The sequence below is a fragment of the Argopecten irradians genome, chromosome 13, assembly GCF_041381155.1.
Source record: "Argopecten irradians isolate NY chromosome 13, Ai_NY, whole genome shotgun sequence".
Lineage (NCBI taxonomy): Eukaryota > Metazoa > Mollusca > Bivalvia > Pectinida > Pectinidae > Argopecten > Argopecten irradians.
The window spans coordinates 36,758,578-36,785,096 of NC_091146.1; the positions used below are offsets into that span (position 1 = coordinate 36,758,578).

Genomic DNA, 26,519 nt, shown 5'->3' on the forward strand with positions numbered 1-26,519 from the left:
TTGTTTTTTAAGTTTATATTGGCTGTAGATATTGATATAGTAGTTTGTTTCGCTTAAAAAATATGTCGTAAAATATATCAGCCATGTAAACACGGATTTGTAAACATTGATTTTCCTCTCAGTTTTCATTTTCGTTTTCAGTTGACTCATTGACGGTTATCAATTTTAGTTTGAGCCATCAGACCAACACTTTCATATCGCATATGATTAGACATAAATGTTGGTATTATTCGTTATCCACTAAATTGTATACTGTACGTACAGTATCCTTCTAAATACGCAAATAACATCCGATTAGGTCACTTCCGGAAACAACTAAGTCGAATGTGTCCAACATTCGTCTGCAGTTATGGTGTAAGGTTTGTCGACGATCACGGCTAATCTAACAGACTGCTGTAATACCTTTTGTGTAGATAGTCTGTGAAATCATTGTTTATTACATTACGGGGTTTCGCCGACCATGCATATCGGTTTTTGATGATGCTTTCACTTCACGAAAGCGCTTCCTAGGTTTACAATGAGAGGGCAATGTCTGATAGCTATCGGCTGGTTTAGATTGTATATATCTTGAGTTCCCTTATCGCGACAAATTAATGCCCGGTAATCCAGAGCAGTGTATGTGGCTTCCTGCATTGTGGATAAATAAGTTTTATTAAAGCGATGTGAATATAAAAACAAACTAATGCCTATGGAACACCTCCTTTGTTTGAATGGATTTAAGGACAAAGATGAATGTCAGAAATATAACATCTTTAATGTTGTGGATTAGTTACTGAAGCAAACTGAAATGGCAGACAATGGTGGAAGGTTTGTACATTTTAGCTATACTGAAAAAGGAGGGAGGAGTATAGCGGGGATTGAATTGGGTTGATCATTGGTTGTAGAGCATTCAATTAGTGTTCGGAGGTCCTGGGTTTGAATCCGGGTCTTGCTGCTACATTTTGTCCTCTCCTGTTACAAGTAAAAATACTTTACCCCATAGTTTTATGATATTCAGAACATTTCTAGATCTATAGTCATACCAAATTATCACTTCAGAACAGACTCTAGCAAACCCTCATTCTTTCTCTGTGACTACTCGATCAAGACAGGAATGTACTTCTCCAGATCTTTCATAATCAGAATCTTGTGTCTTCTTCAAATCATGTCCTTCTCAAATGCATTGTATCTCGCGATCGATTTCCATTAATTTGTTTTTCTTATGATATTTACTGTACTTAATTTTTACATGTAGAAGCTACACCTTTCCATTATCAACATGATGTTTATTAATACATTGAAGTAGGTCGTAATTATATGTTTTAGGTATAGAAGGTACACTGCATGTACAAGAGATTTTGTTAAATTTGCAGATGTCTGCATGTGCAGATTTTAGAAGAGGGAGCGCATACACATGCATACCGCTGTTAAAGCACCATGCTGAAAGCTGTAATTAAATAATTGTCAGTGATTTTAAAAGATTGAATGACAGATGATTTATAAATGTGATGTGATAATGCATGCATGATTTAAAAAAATTCAAAGTTTTAATTAGTTAATTGCAGTAAATAATGTATTGACACCCCACCTATACATTTTTTTAATTGATTTGCAGACCAGAAAGTGTGGACGAATCTTTTGAGTTTATCAATTACCCAGATGATGATGTGACAGGCAGTCCTAAATATCAAGAGGGAAGAGGTCAAAGGTCGAAACCATCGTCACGTAATTCTGAATATGGATGGTTAAATGATGGAGAGTCGTCACGTGGACCGGCGGTTACCGCGGAAATGTTCCAGCAAATGTTTGATGAGGATGGCCGAATTGTAGATGAACACTCACTACGTAAAGCTGTCTTTATGGGTAAGAGTTAATTATCTCCCTTTCTCTGTAAGAATTTAGAGTTGACTCCCTTCCTTTGTCCTGTTATGTTTTAGTACTGCTGGGTGGCTCCAGGATCATGAAACAATCTTAATGATTTAAGTTTTGACTTAGCAAATCAAATATGACGTAATGTCTTGTAACATCTTTTGTGATTGGCTGAGTCTAAACTTAAGACTGTTTTAGACTGAAGGCCATTTTGTGATCTTGGGGCGGATGTTGCACTTATTAATTGGACAAAGGACCTGCATGCATGGCATACAGGTTCACAAAGATTTTTTAACACAAGGAATGTCCTTAACTTAAATTTTCCATTAAGAAGGCATTAACTACACAAACTATTTCTAAGGAAAACTGATTTTATTCTGTGAACAATTTTAAATTGAGGAATATCCTTATTTTGATAAATGTTCATAAACTGATGCATGGATTGAAAAAATGATCATACAATCTATATCATTGATACTCTCAGGTCATGCTGAACAAAATTTTCTAAGCAAATTGGATTTAGATATTTACAAAATAATGATTAAAATGTTATCAGTTAAAGTGAATAGTGTGGCATATTTTAATTGTACATCAATCTGATTAAAATTCAATTCACTCCACTACAAAGCTTTACAATATGTTCATATAGAAGATCTAGATCTAACAACACCTGTTCATGGTTACCTCAGACGTTCGTTATAACCATGTTTTACCTGTACAATGTGTTATCATATAGAAGATCTAACAACACCTGTTCATGGTTACCTCAGAGGTTCGTTATAACCATGTTTTACCTGTACAATGTGTTATCATATAGAAGATCTAACAACACCTGTTCATGGTTACCTCAGAGGTTCGTTATAACCATGTTTTACCTGTACAATGTGTTATCATATAGAAGATCTAACAACACCTGTTCATGGTTACCTCAGAGGTTCGTTACCTCAGAGGTTCGTTATAACCATGTTTTACCTGTACAATGTGTTATCATATAGAAGATCTAACAACACCTGTTCATGGTTACCTCAGAGGTTCGTTACCTCAGAGGTTCGTTACCTCAGAGGTTCGTTATAACCATGTTTTACCTGTACAATGTGTTATCATATAGAAGATCTAACAACACCTGTTCATGGTTACCTCAGAGGTTCGTTATAACCATGTTTTACCTGTACAATGTGTTATCATATAGAAGATCTAACAACACCTGTTCATGGTTACCTCAGAGGTTCGTTACCTCAGAGGTTCGTTATAACCATGTTTTACCTGTACAATGTGTTATCATATAGAAGATCTAACAACACCTGTTCATGGTTACCTCAGAGGTTCGTTATAACCATGTTTTACCTGTACAATGTGTTATCATATAGAAGATCTAACAACACCTGTTCAGGTTACCCAGAGGTTCGTTACCTCAGAGGTTCGTTATAACCATGTTTTACCTGTACAATGTGTTATCATATAGAAGATCTAACAACACCTGTTCATGGTTACCTCAGAGGTTCGTTATAACCATGTTTTACCTGTACAATGTGTTATCATATAGAAGATCTAACAACACCTGTTCATGGTTACCTCAGAGGTTCGTTATAACCATGTTTTACCTGTACAATGTGTTATCATATAGAAGATCTAACAACACCTGTTCATGGTTACCTCAGAGGTTCGTTACCTCAGAGGTTCGTTATAACCATGTTTTACCTGTACAATGTGTTATCATATAGAAGATCTAACAACACCTGTTCATGGTTACCTCAGAGGTTCGTTCGTTATAACCATGTTTCACCTGTACAATGTGTTATCATATAGAAGATCTAACAACACCTGTTCATGGTTACCTCAGAGGTTCGTTATAACCATGTTTCACCTGTACAATGTGTTATCATATAGAAGATCTAACAACACCTGTTCATGGTTACCTCATTGGTTCGTTATCACCATGTTTTACCTGTACAATGTGTTATCATATAGAAGATCTAACAACACCTGTTCATGGTTACCTCAGAGGTTCGTTATAACCATGTTTTACCTGTACAATGTGTTATCATATAGAAGATCTAACAACACCTGTTCATGGTTACCTCAGAGGTTCGTTACCTCAGAGGTTCGTTATAACCATGTTTTACCTGTACAATGTGTTATCATATAGAAGATCTAACAACACCTGTTCATGGTTACCTCAGAGGTTCGTTATAACCATGTTTTACCTGTACAATGTGTTATCATATAGAAGATCTAACAACACCTGTTCATGGTTACCTCAGAGGTTCGTTACCTCAGAGGTTCGTTATAACCATGTTTTACCTGTACAATGTGTTATCATATAGAAGATCTAACAACACCTGTTCATGGTTACCTCAGAGGTTCGTTATAACCATGTTTTACCTGTACAATGTGTTATCATATAGAAGATCTAACAACACCTGTTCATGGTTACCTCAGAGGTTCGTTTCATGTTTACCTGTACAATGTGTTATCATAAGAATCTCACACTGTTCAGGTTACCTCAGAGGTTCGTTATAACCATGTTTTACCTGTACAATGTGTTATCATATAGAAGATCTAACAACACCTGTTCATGGTTACCTCAGAGGTTCGTTATAACCGTTATAACCATGTTTTACCTGTACAATGTGTTATCATATAGAAGATCTAACAACACCTGTTCATGGTTACCTCAGAGGTTCGTTACCTCAGAGGTTCGTTATAACCATGTTTTACCTGTAACCATGTTTTACCTGTACAATGTGTTATCATATAGAAGATCTAACAACACCTGTTCATGGTTACCTCAGAGGTTCGTTACCTCAGAGGTTCGTTATAACCATGTTTTACCTGTACAATGTGTTATCATATAGAAGATCTAACAACACCTGTTCATGGTTACCTCAGAGGTTCGTTATAACCATGTTTTACCTGTACAATGTGTTATCATATAGAAGATCTAACAACACCTGTTCATGGTTACCTCAGAGGTTCGTTACCTCAGACGTTCGTTATAACCATGTTTTACCTGTACAATGTGTTATCATATAGAAGATCTAACAACACCTGTTCATGGTTACCTCAGAGGTTCACTCAGAGGTTCGTTTTACTGTACAATGTGTTATCAGACGTTTCGTTTATAACCATGTTTTACCTGTACAATGTGTTATCATATAGAAGATCTAACAAACACCTGTTCATGGTTACCTCAGAGGTTCGTTACCTCAGAGGTTCGTTATAACCATGTTTTACCTGTACAATGTGTTATCATATAGAAGATCTAACAACACCTGTTCATGGTTACCTCAGAGGTTCGTTACCTCAGAGGTTCGTTATAACCATGTTTTACCTGTACAATGTGTTATCATATAGAAGATCTAACAACACCTGTTCATGGTTACCTCAGAGGTTCGTTACCTCAGACGTTCGTTATAACCATGTTTTACCTGTACAATGTGTTATCATATAGAAGATCTAACAACACCTGTTCATGGTTACCTCAGAGGTTCGTTACCTCAGAGGTTCGTTATAACCATGTTTTACCTGTACAATGTGTTATCATACACTTTTATTATCAATTACGATATTGTCCTTGTATTGACTTAGGTGGAGTAGATGTGTCAGTCAGGAGAGAGGTGTGGCAGTTCCTGTTTGGTCTCTACCCCTGTACCTCTACAGCCAGGTTAGTTATTTTCTGGTTCGTAGATGTAATTTTTGCAACCAAAATGACATGCTATAAAATCCCTTTTACTCTCTACATATGGTATATATACTTAATTACCTTTTGATAAATGAAATGTTCATCTCCATTGTTAAAAACATCAGTCGTTCCCCTCGTAGCTCCAACCCCCGTAAGTCTTTTCTATTAAGTTAATCACATAAGGTGGCGCTATCGGTTAGCAAAAACGAACTCTAAAGGCTTCGATGGTTGTTTGATAATCGTGGATCAGTAGGCGTAAGTGCAGTTTTAACGGATTAACGAAATATTTTCAAGTCTAGAAATAATATGTGTTTTGTGATTACATACTTCTTTGTGGAAGTTATCAAGCATTTATTGGGAATTATTTGCATTGAAATTAACACCTTTATACATCAATTTTGTGGCTCCCTGGACAACGTTTTTCCCAAAAAGTTTTGATGCACAAAATATACCGATAAGTTGTTTTTTTTAGCATTTTCAGACTCAAAAAGTACCTGCACAAAGTTTTTTCAGTAACTTTGAAGTAATAACAGTGTTATATTTTTCAGGGAAAGAGAGATTTAATTATTCACTTTAGTATTATTCCCAATATCTTTTGAGTTGATAAAAAAGAATGTCCCTCCACTTTCACCGAAAACGGGGATTTTTAATTTGGGTCTGCCTGTCTGTCCGTTTGGCAGAGTTATGGCCCTTTGATTTTCTCAAAACTGGTAACATGGTTAAATGTCTCAGGGCCTTCGCCAACTTTGATAGGGACTTTCATTGGACCCTATTTGGCTGAATTTTGGCCCTTTGATAAACGAAAAATGCCATTTTCGTCTGTTTCCATTCAGTCACTCTGGCAAATATTACCAGATTTTTCGAAACTTGGTAAGATGGTTAAATGTTTCATGGCCTTTACCAAGTTTGATCGGGACTTTGAGTGAAAGAAATTTTATTATATAATAAAGATGTTATATTTTCAAGGAAAGAGAAGAGATTTAATTTTAAAAGGTGTTCTATATATTTTCAGAGAAAGAGAGGAGATTTTATTATGAAGGTGTTAAATATTGTTATATTTTCAGGGAAAGGGAAGAGATTTTATTATAAAGATGTTAAATTTTGTAATATTTTCAGGGAAAGGGAAGAGATTTTATTATAAAGATGTTAAATTTTGTAATATTTTCAGGGAAAGAGAGGAGATTTTATTATAAAGATGTTAAATTTTGTAATATTTTCAGGGAAAGAGAGGAGATCCTGTTGGATTACATTATGAAGTATCACGAACAGAAAACGCGCTGGAAAACAATGTTGGTGTTGGACTCGAAGCCTGGAGGTAATGTATTAGGCCTATAATACTAACAATGGCTACAGCAGTGAGTAATTGTAATGTTATTAATTTTTATTTGGAATAAAAAAATGTTTCAAAATTATTTTACAACAATTATCAATTAGCTGCCTCAAATACTTTTAAAAATAAAATTACTCAATTTAATTTAAAAAAATTGAAATTCTAATTTTTAGTTTTTTTTAATATAATATTTGGAAGAGATTTATATTTCCATTTCGCTCTCCACATTTAATCACCAGTAAATAAATGTATTACAAAATAAAAAAGGAATATGAAATGGTCACTCTACCAAAATAACTACTACATATAATGTCCGTGTGTCATACATTCGTTATTTATAGCCACGCCCCTGGAGCAGGGACTGATCGGCCGTTACCAGATGGAAGACCCTAGCCATCAGCTCCAGAGTCCAACCACACCTCCTCACGGGGTCATGTCTCCGATAGAACTTCACGTCAAAAACGAGAGCGCTGCTCGTGTGTCTGTGGATCAGCCGGACTTCAGCATCCTATCAAAAAACTTTTCCAATATCGACGTCACAACACCAGAAATGCGACAGAAAATAGATTTTATCAAAATACAATCCCAGGTATTGTAATAGGTTCACTCTCAAATATTCAATCGTGCTTAACTCAATCTCTCACATATTCAATGATTCATAACTATAGGATTTCATGAATGTCCATCCCTTCTGGGTTAGGGGGTAAAGGGTCACTGGAAGGTAAAGGTCTTTAGAGGGTAATGGTCACTATGGGGTAAAGGTAACAGGGTAAAGGTCACTATGGGGTAAAGGTCACCAGAGGGTAAAGGGTCAATGGAGGGTAAAGGTCACTAGAGATAAATGTCACTTTGGGGTAACAGAAAATGGGTAAATTAATGTTACAAGGGACTAAAAGTCACTAGAAAGTTAAGCTCATTGTCACTTGGTTTTCAAACAATTCCAGCTCAATATTCTTGTATCTATTGTGATCAATGAAAACATCTTTCAGCAAATCTCAATCAAATAATGCTAGTAACAAAAATGCATTATTATATTTCAATTTCCATTTTTTCGTATATTCATCCGCCACCCACTGACATCAGAATCCCAGATTTGTAAATGTGTAATAAAATCGCTACTTCTGCCGAACACATTTTGATTTAATTTGTTTTCGTGCATCAAAAATGTCTCAAATCTGTGTTCTTTCAAATGAGGTTGTATGAAACTCCTTTTAAAGTTTTAATTTTGCTTCCAAATGCACATAAAAGGTAATCTTTCGAGAGAAGATCCTATTTTTACTAATTGTTTAATGTAATTTTGGTTGAGCAGGTGTTTGTAAACAGACAAAAGGTTGATGTGAAAAATCTCTGGACTCATATACGAGTGATTGACAAAGATGTACCCCGCACCGACAGAGACCAGGAGTACTTTAGGTAAAATTTGTGTTCTTAATAAAAATATACAATTTGTTAAAGCTCTATGGTCTATATATAACTCTCATTTTGTAATAGAAAAAGTATCAAAAGTATACTTCCCATATTTACCGTGTTTAATTTGCACAGTTATTAAATAATTAAATCTAAATATTGATTTTCCATAGTACACATTTAAAATAGCTCGGAAATCTCTGAACTGTTCCGATCTATTCAGATCAGTATGGCGATTGCCGAGAAAACTAATGCATGATTATGAAAACCATTATTAAAACATTTGTATGCATTTTGTCGACTTGCTAGGCAATAAAACTGGACCGTACAAAATATCAAAATCTCAGTGAGACATAAACATAATTTATAAAGATCTTTCTTAAGGGAACGTAAATAGCAAGTCTACAAATTGTGAACTTGACGTCTTGTGAGTGGTACAGTAGATATTAGGAATGGTCGTTATGTTTGTTTTGGGCAAAAATAATATGTTAATGCATTTATACACATAGAATAATTGGAAACCAACAAAAGAAGTATGCCGGGTTCGTATATTCGTTCGATAATGTTTTTTTGCTGGGTTCGTATATTCGTTTGATAATATTTGGGGTTACTTATGTTACCTAATACTGCTGAAGGTCTTGTTGAGACATCTGTAAGTTGTTCTCAACAAACTCTTTATATTTTACTCCTACAACAATTAAGTTTAACCATTATTGTACTGTCAACAGTTTAATCACAGCATTGACTTAAGTGCTCTTCTCTTTTCAGTGGGAATTGTAACCCCCATCTAACAGTACTCAGGGATATACTAGTAACCTTTGCTGCATTTCATCCGGGTATCGGTTACGCTCAGGGAATGAACGATATATTGGCCAGATTTCTCGTCGTATTTGACTCAGAGGTAGGTTAATTTTCATGTTTCTCCTCCAACTTAACAACATTGACTGAAAGATTGAGACAAGTTTTACAATGTCAGATCGCCATGAGAGATTGAGACAAGTCTTACAATGTCAGACCACCATGAGAGATTGAGACTAGTTTTACAATGTCAGACCACCATGAGAGATTGAGACTAGTTTTACAATGTCAGACCACCATGAGAGATTGAGACTAGTTTTACAATGTCAGACCACCATGAGAGATTGAGACTAGTTTTACAATGTCAGATCACCATGAGAGATTGAGACTAGTCTTACAATGTCAGATCACCATGAGAGATTGAGACTAGTTTTACAATGTCAGATCACCATGAGAGATTGAGACTAGTTTTACAATGTCAGATCACCATGAGAGATTGAGACTAGTCTTACAATGTCAGATCACCATGAGAGATTGAGACTAGTTTTACAATGTCAGACCACCATGAGAGATTGAGACAAGTCTTACAATGTCAGACCACCATGAGAGATTGAGACAAGTCTTACAATGTCAGACCACCATGAGAGATTGAGACTAGTTTTACAATGTGAGATTGAGACTAGTTTTACAATGTCAGACCACCATGAGAGATTGAGACTAGTTTTACAATGTCAGACCACCATGAGAGATTGAGACTAGTTTTACAATGTCAGATCACCATGAGAGATTGAGACTAGTTTTACTAGTTTTACAATGTGAGATTGAGACTAGTTTTACAATGTCAGACCACCATGAGAGATTGAGACTAGTTTTACAATGTCAGACCACCATGAGAGATTGAGACTAGTTTTACAATGTCAGATCACCATGAGAGATTGAGACTAGTTTTACAATGTCAGATCACCATGAGAGATTGAGACTAGTTTTACAATGTCAGACCACCATGAGAGATTGAGACTAGTTTTACAATGTCAGACCACCATGAGAGATTGAGACTAGTTTTACAATGTCAGATCACCATGAGAGATTGAGACTAGTCTTACAATGTCAGACCACCATGAGAGATTGAGACTAGTCTTACAAAGTCAGACCATCATGAGAGATTGAGACTAGTTTTACAATGTCAGATCACCACAATGTACAGTCCACAGAGCTATGTTACAGGTGGAAGCGTACTGGTGTTTCCGTAACTACCTTGACCGCATCCAGGAGGAATTCACAGAGGAAGGCATGATGAAAAAGATCAGTAAGTGACTAGTAGAGATTTCTGTACAATAGTAGAGATTTCTGTACAATAGTAGAGATTTCTGTACAATAGTAGAGATTTCTGTACAATAGTAGAGATTTCTGTACAATAGTAGAGATTTCTGTACAATAGTAGAGATTTCTGTACAATAGTAGAGATTTTTGTACAATTACAGTCCCTGTTCATTGTGATACTCATTGTGTCGCTCAGGTAAGACCGGTTTTCAGAAGTGTATTTTAGTTAGATTTGACTATTCCGATCTCAAAATCGGTCCGGTATTCGGAATTGGGAGGGAAGTTTTATATACTATTAATAAAGAGGAATTCATTCCGTACATGACATCCATGTTCGGTTTCTAGAGGTGATCGGTTTTGAGAAGGTTCGGTTTTGGGAAGTTACACTGTATCTGTACCCAGTAGACTTGCTGACTTTATCTTGAAATATTTATCTGTGCCTTACAGATCTTGTGGTGATGTTACTTCGAGAGATGGACCCAGAGCTTTTAGATCACCTTAACAGTAATGACCTGGGTGACCTTATGTTCTGCCACAGGTAACATAAAGGATTTGTCTTACAGTGCTTTCAGTACTTTGATTATTTACTTCCGACGACTTCTTTATCATCAAAGCACTATTCTGATCAACCAGAGTTCCTTCCCTTTGTTCACTCTATTGTAGATCATAATGCCATATGACTGAATGGATCTCTGGTTACATTTTAGTAGGAGACTTACCAATGGAATATTTTCTGGTAATATGTAATCAATTAAAATACATCTTTAGAGGAGATGTGAAGTTTGTTCAATGATTTCTAAGAAAAACAAAGCCGAAAAATGACAAATGTTAAAAAAATGTTTAGGATATTATGTGTGGGATGTCTAGGATATCAGGTGTGGGATGTCTGTAGGATATCAGGTGTGGGATGTCTATAGGATATCAGGTGTGGGATGTCTGTAGGATATCAGGTGTGGGATGTCTCTAGGATATCAGGTGTGGGATGTCTGTAGGATATCAGGTGTGAGATGTCTATAGGATATCAGGTGTGGGATGTCTATAGGTATAGATATCAGGTGTGGGATGTCTGTAGGATATCAGGTGTGGGATGTCTGTAGGATATCAGGTGTGGAGATGTCTGTATGATATCAGGTGTGGGATGTCTGTAGGATATCAGGTGTGGGATGTCTGTAGGATATCAGGTGTGGGATGTCTGTAGGATATCAGGTGTGGGATGTCTGTAGGATATCAGGTGTTGTGGGATGTCTGTAGGATATCAGGTGTGGGATGTCTGTAGGATATCAGGTGTGGGATGTCTGTAGGATATCAGGTGTGGGATGTCTGTAGGATATCAGGTGTGGGATGTCTGTAGGATATCAGGTGTGGGATGTCTGTAGGATATCAGGTGTGGGGATGTCTGTAGGATATCAGGTGTGGGATGTCTGTAGGATATCAGGTGTGGGGATGTCTGTAGGATATCAGGTGTGGGATGTCTGTAGGATATCAGGTGTGGGATGTCTGTAGGATATCAGGTGTGGGATGTCTGTAGGATATCAGGTGTGGGATGTCTGTAGGATATCAGGTGTGGGGTGTCTGTAGGATATCAGGTGTGGGATGTCTGTAGGATATCAGGTGTGGGATGTCTGTAGGATATCAGGTGTGGGATGTCTGTAGGATATCAGGTGTGGATGTCTGTAGGATATCAGGTGTGGGATGTCTGTATGATATCAGGTGTGGGATGTCTGTAGGATATCAGGTGTGGGGTGTCTGTAGATATCAGGTGTGGGATGTCTGTAGGATATCAGGTGTGGGATGTCTGTAGGATATCAGGTGTGGGGTGTCTGTAGGATATCAGGTGTGGGATGTCTGTAGGATATCAGGTGTGGGGTGTCTGTAGGATATCAGGTGTGGGATGTCTGTAGGATATCAGGTGTGGGATGTCTCTAGGATATCAGGTGTGGGATGTCTGTAGGATATCAGGTGTGGGATGTCTGTAGGATATCAGGTGTGGGATGTCTGTAGGATATCAGGTGTGGGATGTCTCTAGATATCAGGTGTGGATGTCTGTAGGATATCAGGTGTGGGTGTCTGTAGGATATCAGGTGTGGGATGTCTGTAGGATATCAGGTGTGAGATGTCTGTAGGATATCAGTGTGTGGGATGTCTATAGGATATCAGGTGTGAGGTGTCTGTATGATATCAGGTGTGAGATGTCTGTAGGATATCAGGTGTGGGGTGTCTGTAGGATATCAGGTGTGGGATGTCTGTAGGATATCAGGTGTGGGATGTCTGTAGGATATCAGGTGTGGGATGTCTGTAGGATATCAGGTGTGGGATGTCTATAGGATATCAGGTGTGGGATATCTGTAGGATATCAGGTGTGGGGATGTCTGTAGGATATCAGGTGTGGGATGTCTGTAGGATATCAGGTGTGGGGTGTCTGTAGGATATCAGGTGTGGGATGTCTGTAGGATATCAGGTGTGGGATGTCTGTAGGATATCAGGTGTGGGATGTCTCTAGGATATCAGGTGTGGGGTGTCTCTAGGATATCAGGTGTGGGAGTGTATGTAGGATATCAGGGTGTGGATGTCTATAGGATATCAGGTGTGGGATGTCTGTAGGATATCAGGTGTGTGGGATGTCTGTAGGATATCAGGTGTGGGATGTCTGTAGGATATCAGGTGTGGGATGTCTGTAGGATATCAGGTGTGGGATGTCTGTAGGATATCAGGTGTGGGATGTAGGATATCATGGATGTCTCTAGGATATCAGGTGTGGGATGTCTGTAGGATATCAGGTGTGGGGTGTCTGTAGGATATCAGGTGTGGGATGTCTGTGGGGTGTGGGATGTCTCTAGGATATCAGGTGTGGGTGTCTGTAGGATATCAGGTGTGGGATGTCTGTAGGATATCAGGTGTGGGATGTCTGTAGGATATCAGGTGTGGGATGTCTGTAGGATATCAGGTGTGGGGTGTCTGTAGGATATCAGGTGTGGGATGTCTGTAGGATATCAGGTGTGGGGATGTCTGTAGGATATCAGGTGTGGGATGTCTGTAGGATATCAGTGTGGTGTCTGTAGGATATCAGTGTGTGGATGTCTGTAGGATATCAGGTGGGATGTCTGTAGGATATCAGGTGTGGGTGTCTTAGGATATCAGGTGTGGGATGTCTGTAGGATATCAGGTGTGGGATGTCTTAGGATATCAGGTGTGGGATGTCTTAGGATATCAGGTGTGGGATGTCTGTAGGATATCAGGTGTGGGATGTCTGTAGGATATCAGGTGTGGGATGTCTGTAGGATATCAGGTGTGGGATGTCTGTAGGATATCAGGTGTGGGATGTCTCTAGGATATCAGGTGTGGGGTGTCTGTAGGATATCAGGTGTGGGATGTCTGTAGGATATCAGGTGTGGGATGTCTGTAGGATATCAGGTGTGGGGTGTCTGTAGGATATCAGGTGTGGGGTGTCTGTAGGATATCAGGTGTGGGATGTCTGTAGGATATCAGGTGTGGGATGTCTGTAGGATATCAGGTGTGGGATGTCTCTAGGATATCAGGTGTGGGGTGTCTGTAGGATATCAGGTGTGGGATGTCTGTAGGATATCAGGTGTGGGATGTCTGTAGGATATCAGGTGTGGGGTGTCTGTAGGATATCAGGTGTGGGATGTCTGTAGGATATCAGGTGTGGGATGTCTGTAGGATATCAGGTGTGGGATGTCTGTAGGATATCAGGTGTGGGATGTCTTAGGATATCAGGTGTGGGGTGTCTGTAGGATATCAGGTGTGGGGATGTCTGTAGGATATCAGGTGTGGGATGTCTGTAGGATATCAGGTGTGGGATGTCTGTAGGATATCAGGTGTGGGATGTCTGTAGGATATCAGGTGTGGGATGTCTGTAGGATATCAGGTGTGGGGATGTCTCTAGGATATCAGGTGTGGGGTGTCTCTAGGATATCAGGTGTGGAGTGTCTGTAGGATATCAGGTGTGGGATGTCTGTAGGATATCAGGTGTGGGATGTCTGTAGGATATCAGGTGTGGGGTGTCTGTAGGATATCAGGTGTGGGATGTCTGTAGGATATCAGGTGTGGGATGTCTGTAGGATATCAGGTGTGGGATGTCTGTAGGATATCAGGTGTGGGATGTCTGTAGGATATCAGGTGTGGGATGTCTTAGGATATCAGGTGTGGGATGTCTGTAGGATATCAGGTGTGGGATGTCTGTAGGATATCAGGTGTGGGATGTCTGTAGGATATCAGGTGTGGGATGTCTGTAGGATATCAGGTGTGGGATGTCTGTAGGATATCAGGTGTGGGATGTGTAGGATATCAGGTGTGGGATGTCGTAGGATATCAGGTGTGGGGTGTCTGTAGGATATCAGGTGTGGGGTGTCTGTAGGATATCAGGTGTGGGATGTCTGTAGGATATCAGGTGTGGGATGTCTGTAGGATATCAGGTGTGGGGATGTCTGTAGGATATCAGGTGTGGGGTGTCTGTAGGATATCAGGTGTGGGATGTCTGTAGGATATCAGGTGTGGGATGTCTGTAGGATATCAGGTGTGTGATGTCTGTAGGATATCAGGTGTGGGATGTCTGTAGGATATCAGGTGTGGGGTGTCTCTAGGATATCAGGTGTGGGGTGGTCTGTAGGATATCAGGTTGGTGTGTAGGATATCAGTGTGGATGTCTTAGGATATCAGGTGTGGGATGTCTGTAGGATATCAGGTGTGGGATGTCTGTAGGATATCAGGTGTGGGATGTCTGTAGGATATCAGGTGTGGGATGTCTGTAGGATATCAGGTGTGGGATGTCTGTAGGATATCAGGTGTGGGGTGTCTGTAGGATATCAGGTGTGGGATGTCTGTAGGATATCAGGTGTGGGATGTCTATAGGTATGATATCAGTGTGGGTGTCTTAGGATATCAGGTGTGGGTGTCTGTAGGATATCAGGGTGTGGGATGTCTGTAGGATATCAGGTGTGGGATGTCTGTAGGATATCAGGTGTGGGATGTCTGTAGGATATCAGGTGTGGGATGTCTGTAGGATATCAGGTGTGGGATGTCTGTAGGATATCAGGTGTGGGGTGTCTGTAGGATATCAGGTGTGGGGTGTCTGTAGGATATCAGGTGTGGGATGTCTGTAGGATATCAGGTGTGGGATGTCTGTAGGATATCAGGTGTGGGGTGTCTGTAGGATATCAGGTGTGGGATGTCTGTAGGATATCAGTGTGGGATGTCTCTAGGATATCAGGTGTGGGGTGTCTCTAGGATATCAGGTGTGGGATGTCTGTAGGATATCAGGTGTGGGATGTCTGTAGGATATCAGGTGTGGGATGTCTCTAGGATATCAGGTGTGGGGTGTCTGTAGGATATCAGGTGTGGGATGTCTGTAGGATATCAGGTGTGGGATGTCTGTAGGATATCAGGTGTGGGATGTCTCTAGGATATCAGGTGTGGGTGTCTGTAGGATATCAGGTGTGATGTTAGGATATCAGGTGTGGGTGTCTTAGATATCAGGTGTGGATGTCTGTAGGATATCAGGTGTGGGATGTCTTAGGATATCAGGTGTGGGATGTCTATAGGATATCAGGTGTGGGATGTCTGTAGGATATCAGGTGTGGGATGTCTGTAGGATATCAGGTGTGGGATGTCTGTAGGATATCAGGTGTGGGATGTCTGTAGGATATCAGGTGTGGGGTGTCTCTAGGATATCAGGTGTGGGGTGTCTGTAGGATATCAGGTGTGGGATGTCTATAGGATATCAGGTGTGGGATGTCTGTAGGATATCAGGTGTGGGGATGTCTTAGGATATCTGAGATGTCTATAGGATATCAGGTGTGGGGTGTCTATAGGATATCAGGTGTGGTGTCTGTAGGATATCAGGTGTGGGATGTCTTAGGATATCAGGTGTGGGATGTCTGTAGGATATCAGGTGTGGGATGTCTGTAGGATATCAGGTGTCTGTAGGATATCAGGTGTGGGTTCTTAGGATATCAGGTGTGGGGATGTCTGTAGGATATCAGGTGTGGGGTGTCTGTAGGATATCAGGTGTGGAGATGTCTATAGGATATCAGGTGTGGGGTGTCTGTAGGATATCAGGTGTGGGGTGTCTGTAGGATATCAGGTGTGGGTCTGTAGGATATCAGGTGTGGGATGTCTGTAGGATATCAGGTGTGGGATGTCTGTAGGATATCAGGTGTGGGGTGTCTGTAGGATATCAGGTGTGGAGTCTAGGATATCAGTGTGGGATGTCTGTAGGATATCAGGTGTGGGATGTCTGTAGGATATCAGGTGTGGGATGTCTGTAGGATATCAGGTTGGGTGTCTGGGATGTCTGTCTGTAGGATATCAGGTGTGGGATGTCTGTAGGATATCAGGTGTGGGAGGTGTGTATGTAGGATATCAGGTGTGGGATGTCTGTAGGATATCAGGTGGGATGTTGTAGGATAAGTCAGTAGGATATCAGGTGTGGGGTGTCTGTTGGATATCAGGTGTTGGATGTGTAGGATATCAGGTGTGGGTGTCTGTAGGATATCAGGTGTGGGATGTATGTAGGATATCAGGTGTGGGATGATATGTCAGGATATCAGGTGTGGGGTGTTTGTAGGATATCAGGTGTGGGATGTCTGTAGGATATCAGGTGTCAGGTGTGGGATGTATGTAGGATATCAGGTGTGGGATGTCTGTAGGATATCAGGTGTGGGATGTCTGTAGGATATCAGGTGTGGGGTGTCTGTAGGATATCAGGTGTGGGATGTCTGTAGGATATCAGGTGTGGGATGTCTGTAGGATATCAGGTGTGGGATGTCTGTAGGATATCAGGTGTGGGATGTCTGTAGGATATCAGGTGTGGGATGTCTGTAGGATATCAGGTGTGGGATGTCTGTAGGATATCAGGTGTGGGATGTCTGTAGGATATCAGGTGTGGGATGTCTGTAGGATATCAGGTGTGGAATGTCTGTAGGATATCAGGTGTGGGGTGTCTCTAGGATATCAGATGAGGATGTCTAAATATTTGAAACTATATATTTTGATCGCTTTAAATTTTAGGGCCACAAAATTAAAGGCCACATACCATTGTTGTAGTATAATTTGCTCTATAAATGTACATGTAGAGTGTGTTAATTAAATTTGAACAATATTTTAGATTATATTTTATGAATGTAAACATTCCCTCTCACAATGAAGTTAGGAGAGGGTGTACTCTAATCAGCTGGTCTCTACAAGTATTCCATAGATAAAGGTTGCCTGACAACACTCTTAAACTACTGGATCAATTTCAATGAAACTTGGCAGCTACGTTTAGGACCATCTGTAGATGTTTATGTAGGTTTTTTACCAAAATATTTGGTAATATTAAAATGGCCAAAAACGTGTTCGTTTTGGGATCAATTTTGTTCAAACTCAGTTGTGCTTCAATTACAGTTTCCATGGAAACAAAATGGAAGTACATCTTGTTGGCATGGTCTCAGATAAGGGGCTCATGTAACAGGGGTATTATGGTAAGTTGTTACAGTTATAGTTATAAATTTGTCCTCTTTTTGTTCTAGGTGGCTTTTACTTGGGTTTAAGAGGGAGTTCAGTTTCGTAGACTCTCTACGCTGTTTTGAAATCCTCAGCAGTCATCATTTGGAGCTCTCCTCAATGGAGGCTGAAAATGCACGACGTAAGGAAGTCATGAAAGAGTTTGAAAATTTTGGTAAGTTTGAAGAAAACTGACACTGCACCAGAATCTTGTTTCAATTGATATAGATTTATCTATTGTCAATTATCTACAATGTTCTAGTATTACTGCTAATGATTTATAATGTTCTAGCATTACTGCTAATGATCTGCCGTGTTTTAGCGTTTTTGCTATCAATAATGTTTTAACGTTACTGCTAATTCTTTCGCTTTAAACTTTGACTTATCGAATGTTAATACTGTTGCACAATTTAAAACACTCCTTTTTAACATTAATAAAATGGAACCTAATACAACAAATACCTTTATAAACAAAGGTTCTCGAATTATAAATATTACTCTGTGCCAGCTCAGAAATTCCTCTAGCAATCTAAATTCTGACCTATTTCGCGATCATTTGAGAGATTCTCCAATTTGTTCTTGTGACCTTGGTGATGAAACTGCCGAACACTATCTTTTCATATGTCCTTTATTTAATGAACAAAGATCATCACTCAGAACCAAAATACATATACTCTAATATTCCCCACTCACATTTTAACACAAAAACTTTACTGAATGGCTGTGACAATTGTGATGAAGAAAAAAAATACATATTTATTGCAATGCATATCAGAAAATATATCTGAAACTAAAAGATTTTTTTCGATTTTTCTACTATGATAGGTTGGGAAGATACACTAATAATAATATTCATTATAATGTAATGTTAAATATTTCAATATTTTGTTGATAATTGTACTATACCGGATTTGTTTGGAGATGGCTAATATAGGCTTTGCCTGTTGCCAAATCCATTTGCATATTAGTTGCAATAAAATTTGTTGAAGAAGAAATGATCTGCCGTGTTTTAGCGTTTTTGCTATCAATAATGTTTTAACGTTACTGCTAATGATCTGCCGTGTTTTAGTGATTTTGCTATCAATAATGTTTTAACGTTACTGCTAATGATCTGCCGTTTTTTAGCGTTTTTGCTATCAATAATGTTTTAACGTTGCTGCTAATGATCTGCCGTGTTTTAGCGTTTTTGCTATCAATAATGTTTTAACGTTACTGCTAATGATCTGTGCGTGTTTTAGCGTTTTTGCTATCAATAATGTTTTAGAGTTACTGCTAATGATCTACAATATTTCAGCATTACTGCTAATAATATCCTACAACTGTTTTAGCGTACATATTTCCAGGCGGAGGGACGCGGTCAGAACAGTTGACGGTCAGTTTGGACTACACGTTTGAGTTGTTTATGTGTCTTGCCTTGCTGATGGATTGTAAACCAGACCTCCTTACCTGTGTGGATTCGGCCATGGTTTTCTGTACCATTAACGGGTATGTAACATTTGTCTCATTACACAGTTATCTCCCCTCAAGGGTAGAATATTGGCCGTTAATGTACTGCTTAACCAGCACATTTTCACAACAACTTATAATCAATTTAGCATTTTTCTGTCTATTATTCACAACAATTTAATTTTGGTGATTTAGACACTTAAGAGTCTACTTTTATTACTTATGGTTGATACAACATACATTCTATCTATTTTCAATATTTTCTATTGTCCTCAAAATAAATAAATTTTTTGCTTTATTTCAGCTTGAAGATCAATTTGGAGGAAACGTTAACAAAGGCAGCCAAATTGTTTTACCAGTACTGTAAAAAGACGGTTGAGGAGAGCTTTCTGATGATTGACCCTCCGAAAATTGCTGCTTCCAAAAGGTGACAAAGGAAAATAAGGAAGAGTTGGCAAAGGGAAATAACTCCTCATTCAAGAGGCCATGATATTCTGTACTGGAGAATTGCCAAGGGAGGTTATTCATTTTGAGAGAGTAATTCTATATTCAAGATTATATTCAGAACGTGTACGCTAGAATTTCTAGTTTACCAAATGAAAGTAGCCAGTTGAGACCATACTGCCACGTGGATGTGACATAAATGTATAGTCATGAATTTGTGGCTGGTGAAATGAAGGGAAAGTCTAATGAAAAACTTAAATGTTTTTGAAAGTTTTGTGTGGAAAATGACTACAGAAATTACTTCAATGTATAAGTAGTTATGAGTGAAGATATATCAAAGACAAGAAGAGAGATTTGTTGAAGTTGGCTTTGAAGCCAAGAAGTTTTTTAATCAAACCCACAGAGCGGATGCGACACAGAGATGACTACATCAGATAATATATCCCATGTATACTGTCTTCATGTATCAATCAGCTTTGTGTCCAAAAAATAGCTGAGATTTAAAATTTTTGCACCATGTATTGTAATAAAATTGTATAGATCTTATTTAGGCCAGACAGGGTATATCCAGTGACTGTGGGACAGGTTGTGTGCTCAAGGAAAATATTAAGCAGGAAAACTGTGTGTGGGTCCTTCATGATGATGACTGTAATCTCCAAAAACTTCACATAAGATCAGAGAGACACACCAGTGGCAGTAACATTCACTAGAAAATCCATACAAACTACTGATGTAACAGTGGAATCAGGATTGGAAACGCTGGCGTGAATAGATCTCAGGGACTGGACAAGGAAGAACTTGCCTTGTAATATATGTACCTGCTACTTACTTAATGATATACTGATGTGTATAGATAAAATTAAGATGTCTGATGTCAGATATCAGGTAAGATATCCAATGTCAGATATCAGGTAAGATATCCAATATCAGTTAAGATATCCGATGTCAGATATCAGGTGAGATATCCAATGTCAGATATCAGGTAAGATATCCGATGTCAGATACCAGGTGAGATATCCAATGTCAGATATCAGGTAAGATATCAAATGTCAGATATCAGGTAAGATGTCATATATCAGGTAAGATATCCAATGTCAGATATCAGGTAAGATATCCGATGTCAGATATCAGGTGAGATATCCAATGTCAGATATCAGGTAAGATATCTAATGTCAGATATCAGGTAAGATGTCCGATGTCAAATATCAGGTAAGGTATCTGATGTCATATATCAGGTAAGATATCTGATGTCAGATATCAGGTAAGATATCCAATGTCAGATATCAGGTAAGATATCCGATGTCAGACATCAAGTAAGATATCAAATTCAGATATTAGGTAAGATTTCAAATGTCAGATAAGATATTCTGATGTCAGATATCAGCTAAAATGTAAGATATCTGGTTAGATTTCCTTTGTCAGATATCACCTTTAGAAGATATCTGATGTCAGATATCGCCTAAGATATCCGATGTCAGATATCACCTAATATATCCCATGTCAGATATCAATTATCAGACATTTAAATCTCAATGAACAAATAAACAGATGTCTAATATAAACAGTTATTGATTTACCAAAGAATAGACTCGAAAGGTGTGCTAGAAATGTTTTGTAAGTGGAATTTTTTTTTACATTAAAGCAATAGGCAGTAAGCTCTGCATAAAAAAGTTGATTAAGCAAGGAATATTACATGCTTGATTTTTTAATTTTTCTCTAAATCTCCAAATTCCATATCTCTAAAATATTTGTGAAAACTATGTATTTAGTCTGTTGATACTACCTTATATGGTGTGAGGTGTATTATCTGTTGATACTACCTTATATGGTGTGAGGTGTATTAATCTGTTGATACTACCTTATATGGTGTGAGATGTATCAATCGGTTGATACTACCCTATATGGTGTGAGATGTATCAATCTGTTGGTACTACCTTATATGGTGTGAGATGTATCAATCTGTTGATACTACCTTATATGGTGTGAGATGTATCAATCTGTTGATACTACCTTATATGGTGTGAGGTGTATTAATCTGTTGATACTACCTTATATGGTGTGAGATGTATCAATCTGTTGATACTACCTTATATGGTGTGAGATGTATCAATCGGTTGATACTACCTTATATGGTGTGAGGTGTATTAATCTGTTGATACTACCTTATATGGTGTGAGGTGTATTAATCTGTTGATACTACCTTATATGGTGTGAGGTGTATAGTCTGTTGATACTACCTTATATGGTGTGAGGTGTATAGTCTGTTGATACTACCTTATATGGTGTGAGGTGTATTAATCTGTTGATACTACCTTATATGGTGTGAGGTGTATTAATCTGTTGATACTACCTGATATGGTGTGAGGTGTATAGTTTGTTGGTACTACCTTATATGGTGTGAGATGTATCAATCTGTTGATACTACCTTATATGGTGTGAGGTGTATTAATCTGTTGATACTACCTTATATTGTGTGAGATGTATCAATCTGTTGATACTATCTGATATGGTGTTAGATGTATCTATCTGTTGGTACTACCTTATATGGTGTGAGATGTATCAATCGGTTGATACTACCTTATATGGTGTTAGATGTATCTATCTGTTGGTACTACCTTATATGGTGTGAGATGTATCAATCGGTTGATACTACCTTATATGGTGTTAGATGTATCAATCTGTTGATACTATCTGATATGGTGTTAGATGTATTTATCTGTTGGTACTACCTTATATGGTGTGAGATGTATCAATCTGTTGGTACTACCTTATATGGTGTGAGATGTATCAATCTGTTGATACTACCTTATATGGTGTGAGGTGTATTAATCTGTTGGTACTACCTTATATGGTGTGAGGTGTATTATCTATTGATACTACCTAATATGGTGTGAGGTGTATCAATCTGTTGGTACTACCATATATGGTGTGCGATGTATCAATCTGTTGGTAGTACCTTATATGGTGTGAGGTGTATTAATCTGTTGGTACTACCTTATATTGTGTGAGGTGTATTAATCTGTTGATACTACCTTATATGGCGTGAGGTGTATAGTCTGTTGGTACTACCTTATATGGTGTGAGATGTATCAATCTGTTGATACTACCTTATATGGTGTGAGGTGCATTAATCTGTTGATACTACCTTATATAGTGTGAGATGTATCAATCTGTTGATACTACCTTATATGGTGTGAGGTGTATTATCTGTTGATACTACCTTATATGGTGTGAGATGTATCAATCTGTTGATACTATCTGATATGGTGTTAGATGTATCTATCTGTTGGTACTACCTTATATGGTGTGAGGTGTATAGTATGTTGGTACTACCTTATATGGTGTGAGGTGTATTATCTGTTGATACTACCTTATATGGTGTGAGGTGTATTAATCTGTTGATACTACCTTATATGGTGTGAGATGTATCAATCTGTTGATACTACCTTATATGGTGTGAGGTGTATCACTGTTGATACTACCTTATATGGTGTGAGATGTATCAATCTGTTGATACTACCTTATATGGTGTGAGGTGTATTATCTGTTGATACTACCTTATATGGTGTGAGGTTATTAAGTGCAATCCTTGTTATATGTTTGTTTTAAATGCTCACTTATTAACAATAAATGTATTAAGTATTGTGTAAGACTTGTATGATTAATTATATATACAATTTAATGTTCAGTGAACCAGGGAAGTGGTACAGGCCCTCTAGGCCTTTTGTCATTGAACCATGGGAGTGGTACAGGCCCTCTAGGCTTCTTGTCAATAAACCAGGGGAGTGGCGCATGTCCTCTAGGCCTTTTGTCATTGAACCATGGGAGTGGTACAGGCCCTCTAGGCCTCTTGTCAATAAACCAGGGGAGTGGTACAGGCCCTCTAGGCCTCTTGTCAAGAAACCAGGGGAGTGGTACAGGCCCTCTAGGCCTCTTGTCAATAAACCAGGGGAGTGGTACAGGCCCTCTAGGCCTCTTGTCAATTAACAAATGGAGTGGTACAGGCCCTTTAGGCCTCTTGTCATTGAACCAGGGATGTGATACAGGCCCTCTTAGCCTCTTGTCAATGAAAAAGAGATGTGGAACAGGCCCTCTAGGCCTTTTGTCAATGGGTGGACCATGGGGAGTGGTACAGGCCCTCTAGGCCATTTTGTCAATAAACCAGGGGAGTGGTACAGGCCCTCTAGGCCCCTTGTCAATAAACTAGGGGAGTGGTACAGGCCCTCTAGGCCTCTTGTCAATAAACTAGGGGAGTGGTACAGGCCCTCTAGGCCTCTTGTCAATAAACCAGGGGAGTGGTACAGGCCCTCTAGGCCTCTTGTCAATAAACCAGGGGAGTGGTACAGGCCCTCTAGGCTTTTTGTCAATAAACCAGGGGAGTGGTACAGGCCCTCTAGGCTTTTTGTCAATAAACCAGGGGAGTGGTACAGGCCCTCTAGGCTTTGTCAATAAACCAGGGGAGTGGTACAGGCCCTCTAGGCTCTTGTCAATAAACATGGAGTGGTACAGGCCTCTAGGGAGGGAGTGGTACAGGCCCTCTAGGCTTTTTGTCAATAAACCAGGGGAGTGGTCCAGGCCCTCTAGGCTTTTTGTCAATAAACCAGGGGAGTGGTCCAGGCCCTCTAGGCCTCTTGTCAATAAACCAGGGGAGTGGTACAGGCCCTCTAGGCTTTTTGTCAATAAACCAGGGGAGTGGTCCAGGCCCTCTAGGCCCCTTGTCAATAAACTAGGGGAGTGGTACAGGCCTCTAGGCCTCTTGTCAATAAACTAGGGGAGTGGTACAGGCCCTCTAGGCTTTTAGGCTCTTGTCAATAAACCAGGGGAGTGGTACAGGCCCTCTAGGCTTTTTGTCAATAAACCAGGGAGTGGTCAGGCCCTCTAGGCCCCTTGTCAATAAACTAGGGGAGTGGTACACTAGGCCTTTGTCAATAAACTAGGGAGTGGTACAGGCCCTCTAGGCTTTTTGTCAATAAACCAGGGGAGTGGTACAGGCCCTCTAGGCCTCTTGTCAATAAACCAGGGGAGTGGTACAGGCCCTCTAGGCCTCTTGTCAATAAACCAGGGGAGTGGTACAGGCCCTCTAGGCCTCTTGTCAATAAACTAGGGGAGTGGTACAGGCCCTCTAGGCCTCTTGTCAATAAACCAGGGGAGTGGTACAGGCCCTCTTAGCCTCTAGGGGAGTTTTTGTCAGGCCCTCTTGGTCAATAAACTAGGGGAGTGGTACAGGCTCTCTAGGCCTCTTGTCAATAAACCAGGGGAGTGGTTCAGGCCCTCTTAGCCTCTTGTTGTATTAACTCTAAAACAAATGCTTCTCCCAAAACTGAAAGTGGGGTAAACTATTTTTAGCAGATCCCAGAGGGATCTTGGCGGCACCAGAGAATGATCTATGTCTAGCAATGGAGAGAGGGACCTTTCTCTGCTTTTCAAACTTCATCTATCGAAATCCAAGATGACTGTTTGTCCGACCCTAGGACCTATGTGAAGCCTTTTTTTCCGACAGATCTCTTCAGTAATTTTGAAAAAAGCGGTAATAAACTTCAACAATCAAAATCCAAGATGACGGCCATCTTGTTGACGAATCGGTCCATAACGCCTGCGCTGCCATGTGCACAACAAGGACTTATATGTGCAGCCTATACATATCAAATTTGAGACATAATTCAGTACTTTATGAGATATAGCAGTATTACCTAAAGAGATTTCAACCATCAATATCCAAGATGGATGACTGTCGGCCATCTTGTGGACCGATTAGTCCCAAAAGGAAATATGTACAACAAGGGACCCAGGGGAACCTATATACCCTAAAACTTGATAATAAGCCGACTTCGAAAATAAGCCGTACTCTAAAATAAGCCTGTAACTACCTATGGGAAAAACACCTTGAAAATAAACCTGATTCGAAAATAAGCCTATTTAAAGTAACTGACGGAAATGGTATACAATGTGTACATGTAGTCGAATTCCATAAATGATATGAAATTAGAGACAGACCTATTCTAATCGCCCTTTCTCCGTCGTCGTGCGTCCTATGTCCGTAAACAATTTACATCTTCGACTTTTTCTCCAATACTGCTGAAGCAATTTCCATGAAATTTTGCACAAACCTTCTAAGGCATCAGGCCAGATTCTATAGGTACTTTCTGAGAAATGGCGGTAACAAACGTCAACTATCAAAATCAAAGATGGAGGCCGGTCAGCCATCTTATTGACCAATCGATCTCAAAATGCAACATGCACAACTATATAGAGTCCTAGTTAGGGGAACCTACATATGAAATTTGAAACCAATCGGCCTTCTGTACCGTCTGAGAAATAGCAATGGCAATTATTTAAGGAATGATTTTTATTTTTTGTTGTTTACTGGTGTGTAAACTGCATTTTTTGTACAGATATTTTAAATGACGCGCGTCATGTTGAAATATCTGTACAAAAAATGCAGTTTACACACCAGTAAACAACAAAAAATTAAAAACATTCCTTATATTTACATTTCGACCGACCATTTCATTTAAATTTAGTGTTCCGGTGAAATAAACCTTCGTTTTTTCAACGTTAAACGATTGATGGAACAGCTGAGTAATTGATGGAATCGCGATACAGCTGACTCCAGTTTGGCGGGAAAATGTGTCAAGTTCCGGGAGTAAATGAAATATAGTTCCAAAATAACTTTATCGCTTTTAATCCATTTACTCCATATGTTTCATTTTTTTATTTTTTAATATTAACACAATGCTTTCCATT

The 26,519-nt window shown here is 39.2% G+C and overlaps 1 protein-coding gene across 4 annotated transcripts; it reads left to right on the forward strand.

Moving 5' to 3' along the window:
* Window positions 1-66: 66 nt before the first annotated feature.
* LOC138306683 (TBC1 domain family member 15-like) lies at window positions 67-23,420 on the forward strand. 4 transcript variants are annotated; one of them, XR_011205893.1, is made up of 13 exons: window positions 67-807; window positions 1,595-1,842; window positions 5,437-5,512; window positions 6,751-6,845; window positions 7,202-7,449; window positions 8,170-8,273; window positions 9,036-9,168; window positions 10,290-10,371; window positions 10,833-10,923; window positions 17,912-18,060; window positions 19,214-19,370; window positions 19,636-20,686; window positions 20,758-23,420. XR_011205893.1 is itself a non-coding variant. In XM_069247125.1 (12 exons), exons 1-12 carry the CDS (start codon window positions 788-790, stop codon window positions 19,760-19,762), a joined length of 1,530 nt encoding a protein of 509 aa, XP_069103226.1. In that variant the 5' UTR covers window positions 67-787; the 3' UTR covers window positions 19,763-23,420. The 4 variants fall into 4 exon arrangements, 3 of the variants coding, with proteins under 3 accessions (XP_069103226.1, XP_069103228.1, XP_069103227.1); XM_069247125.1 differs by having other exon boundaries at window positions 19,636-23,420; XM_069247127.1 differs by having other exon boundaries at window positions 67-354; window positions 19,636-23,420.
* The last annotated feature ends 3,099 nt before the right edge of the window (window positions 23,421-26,519 follow it).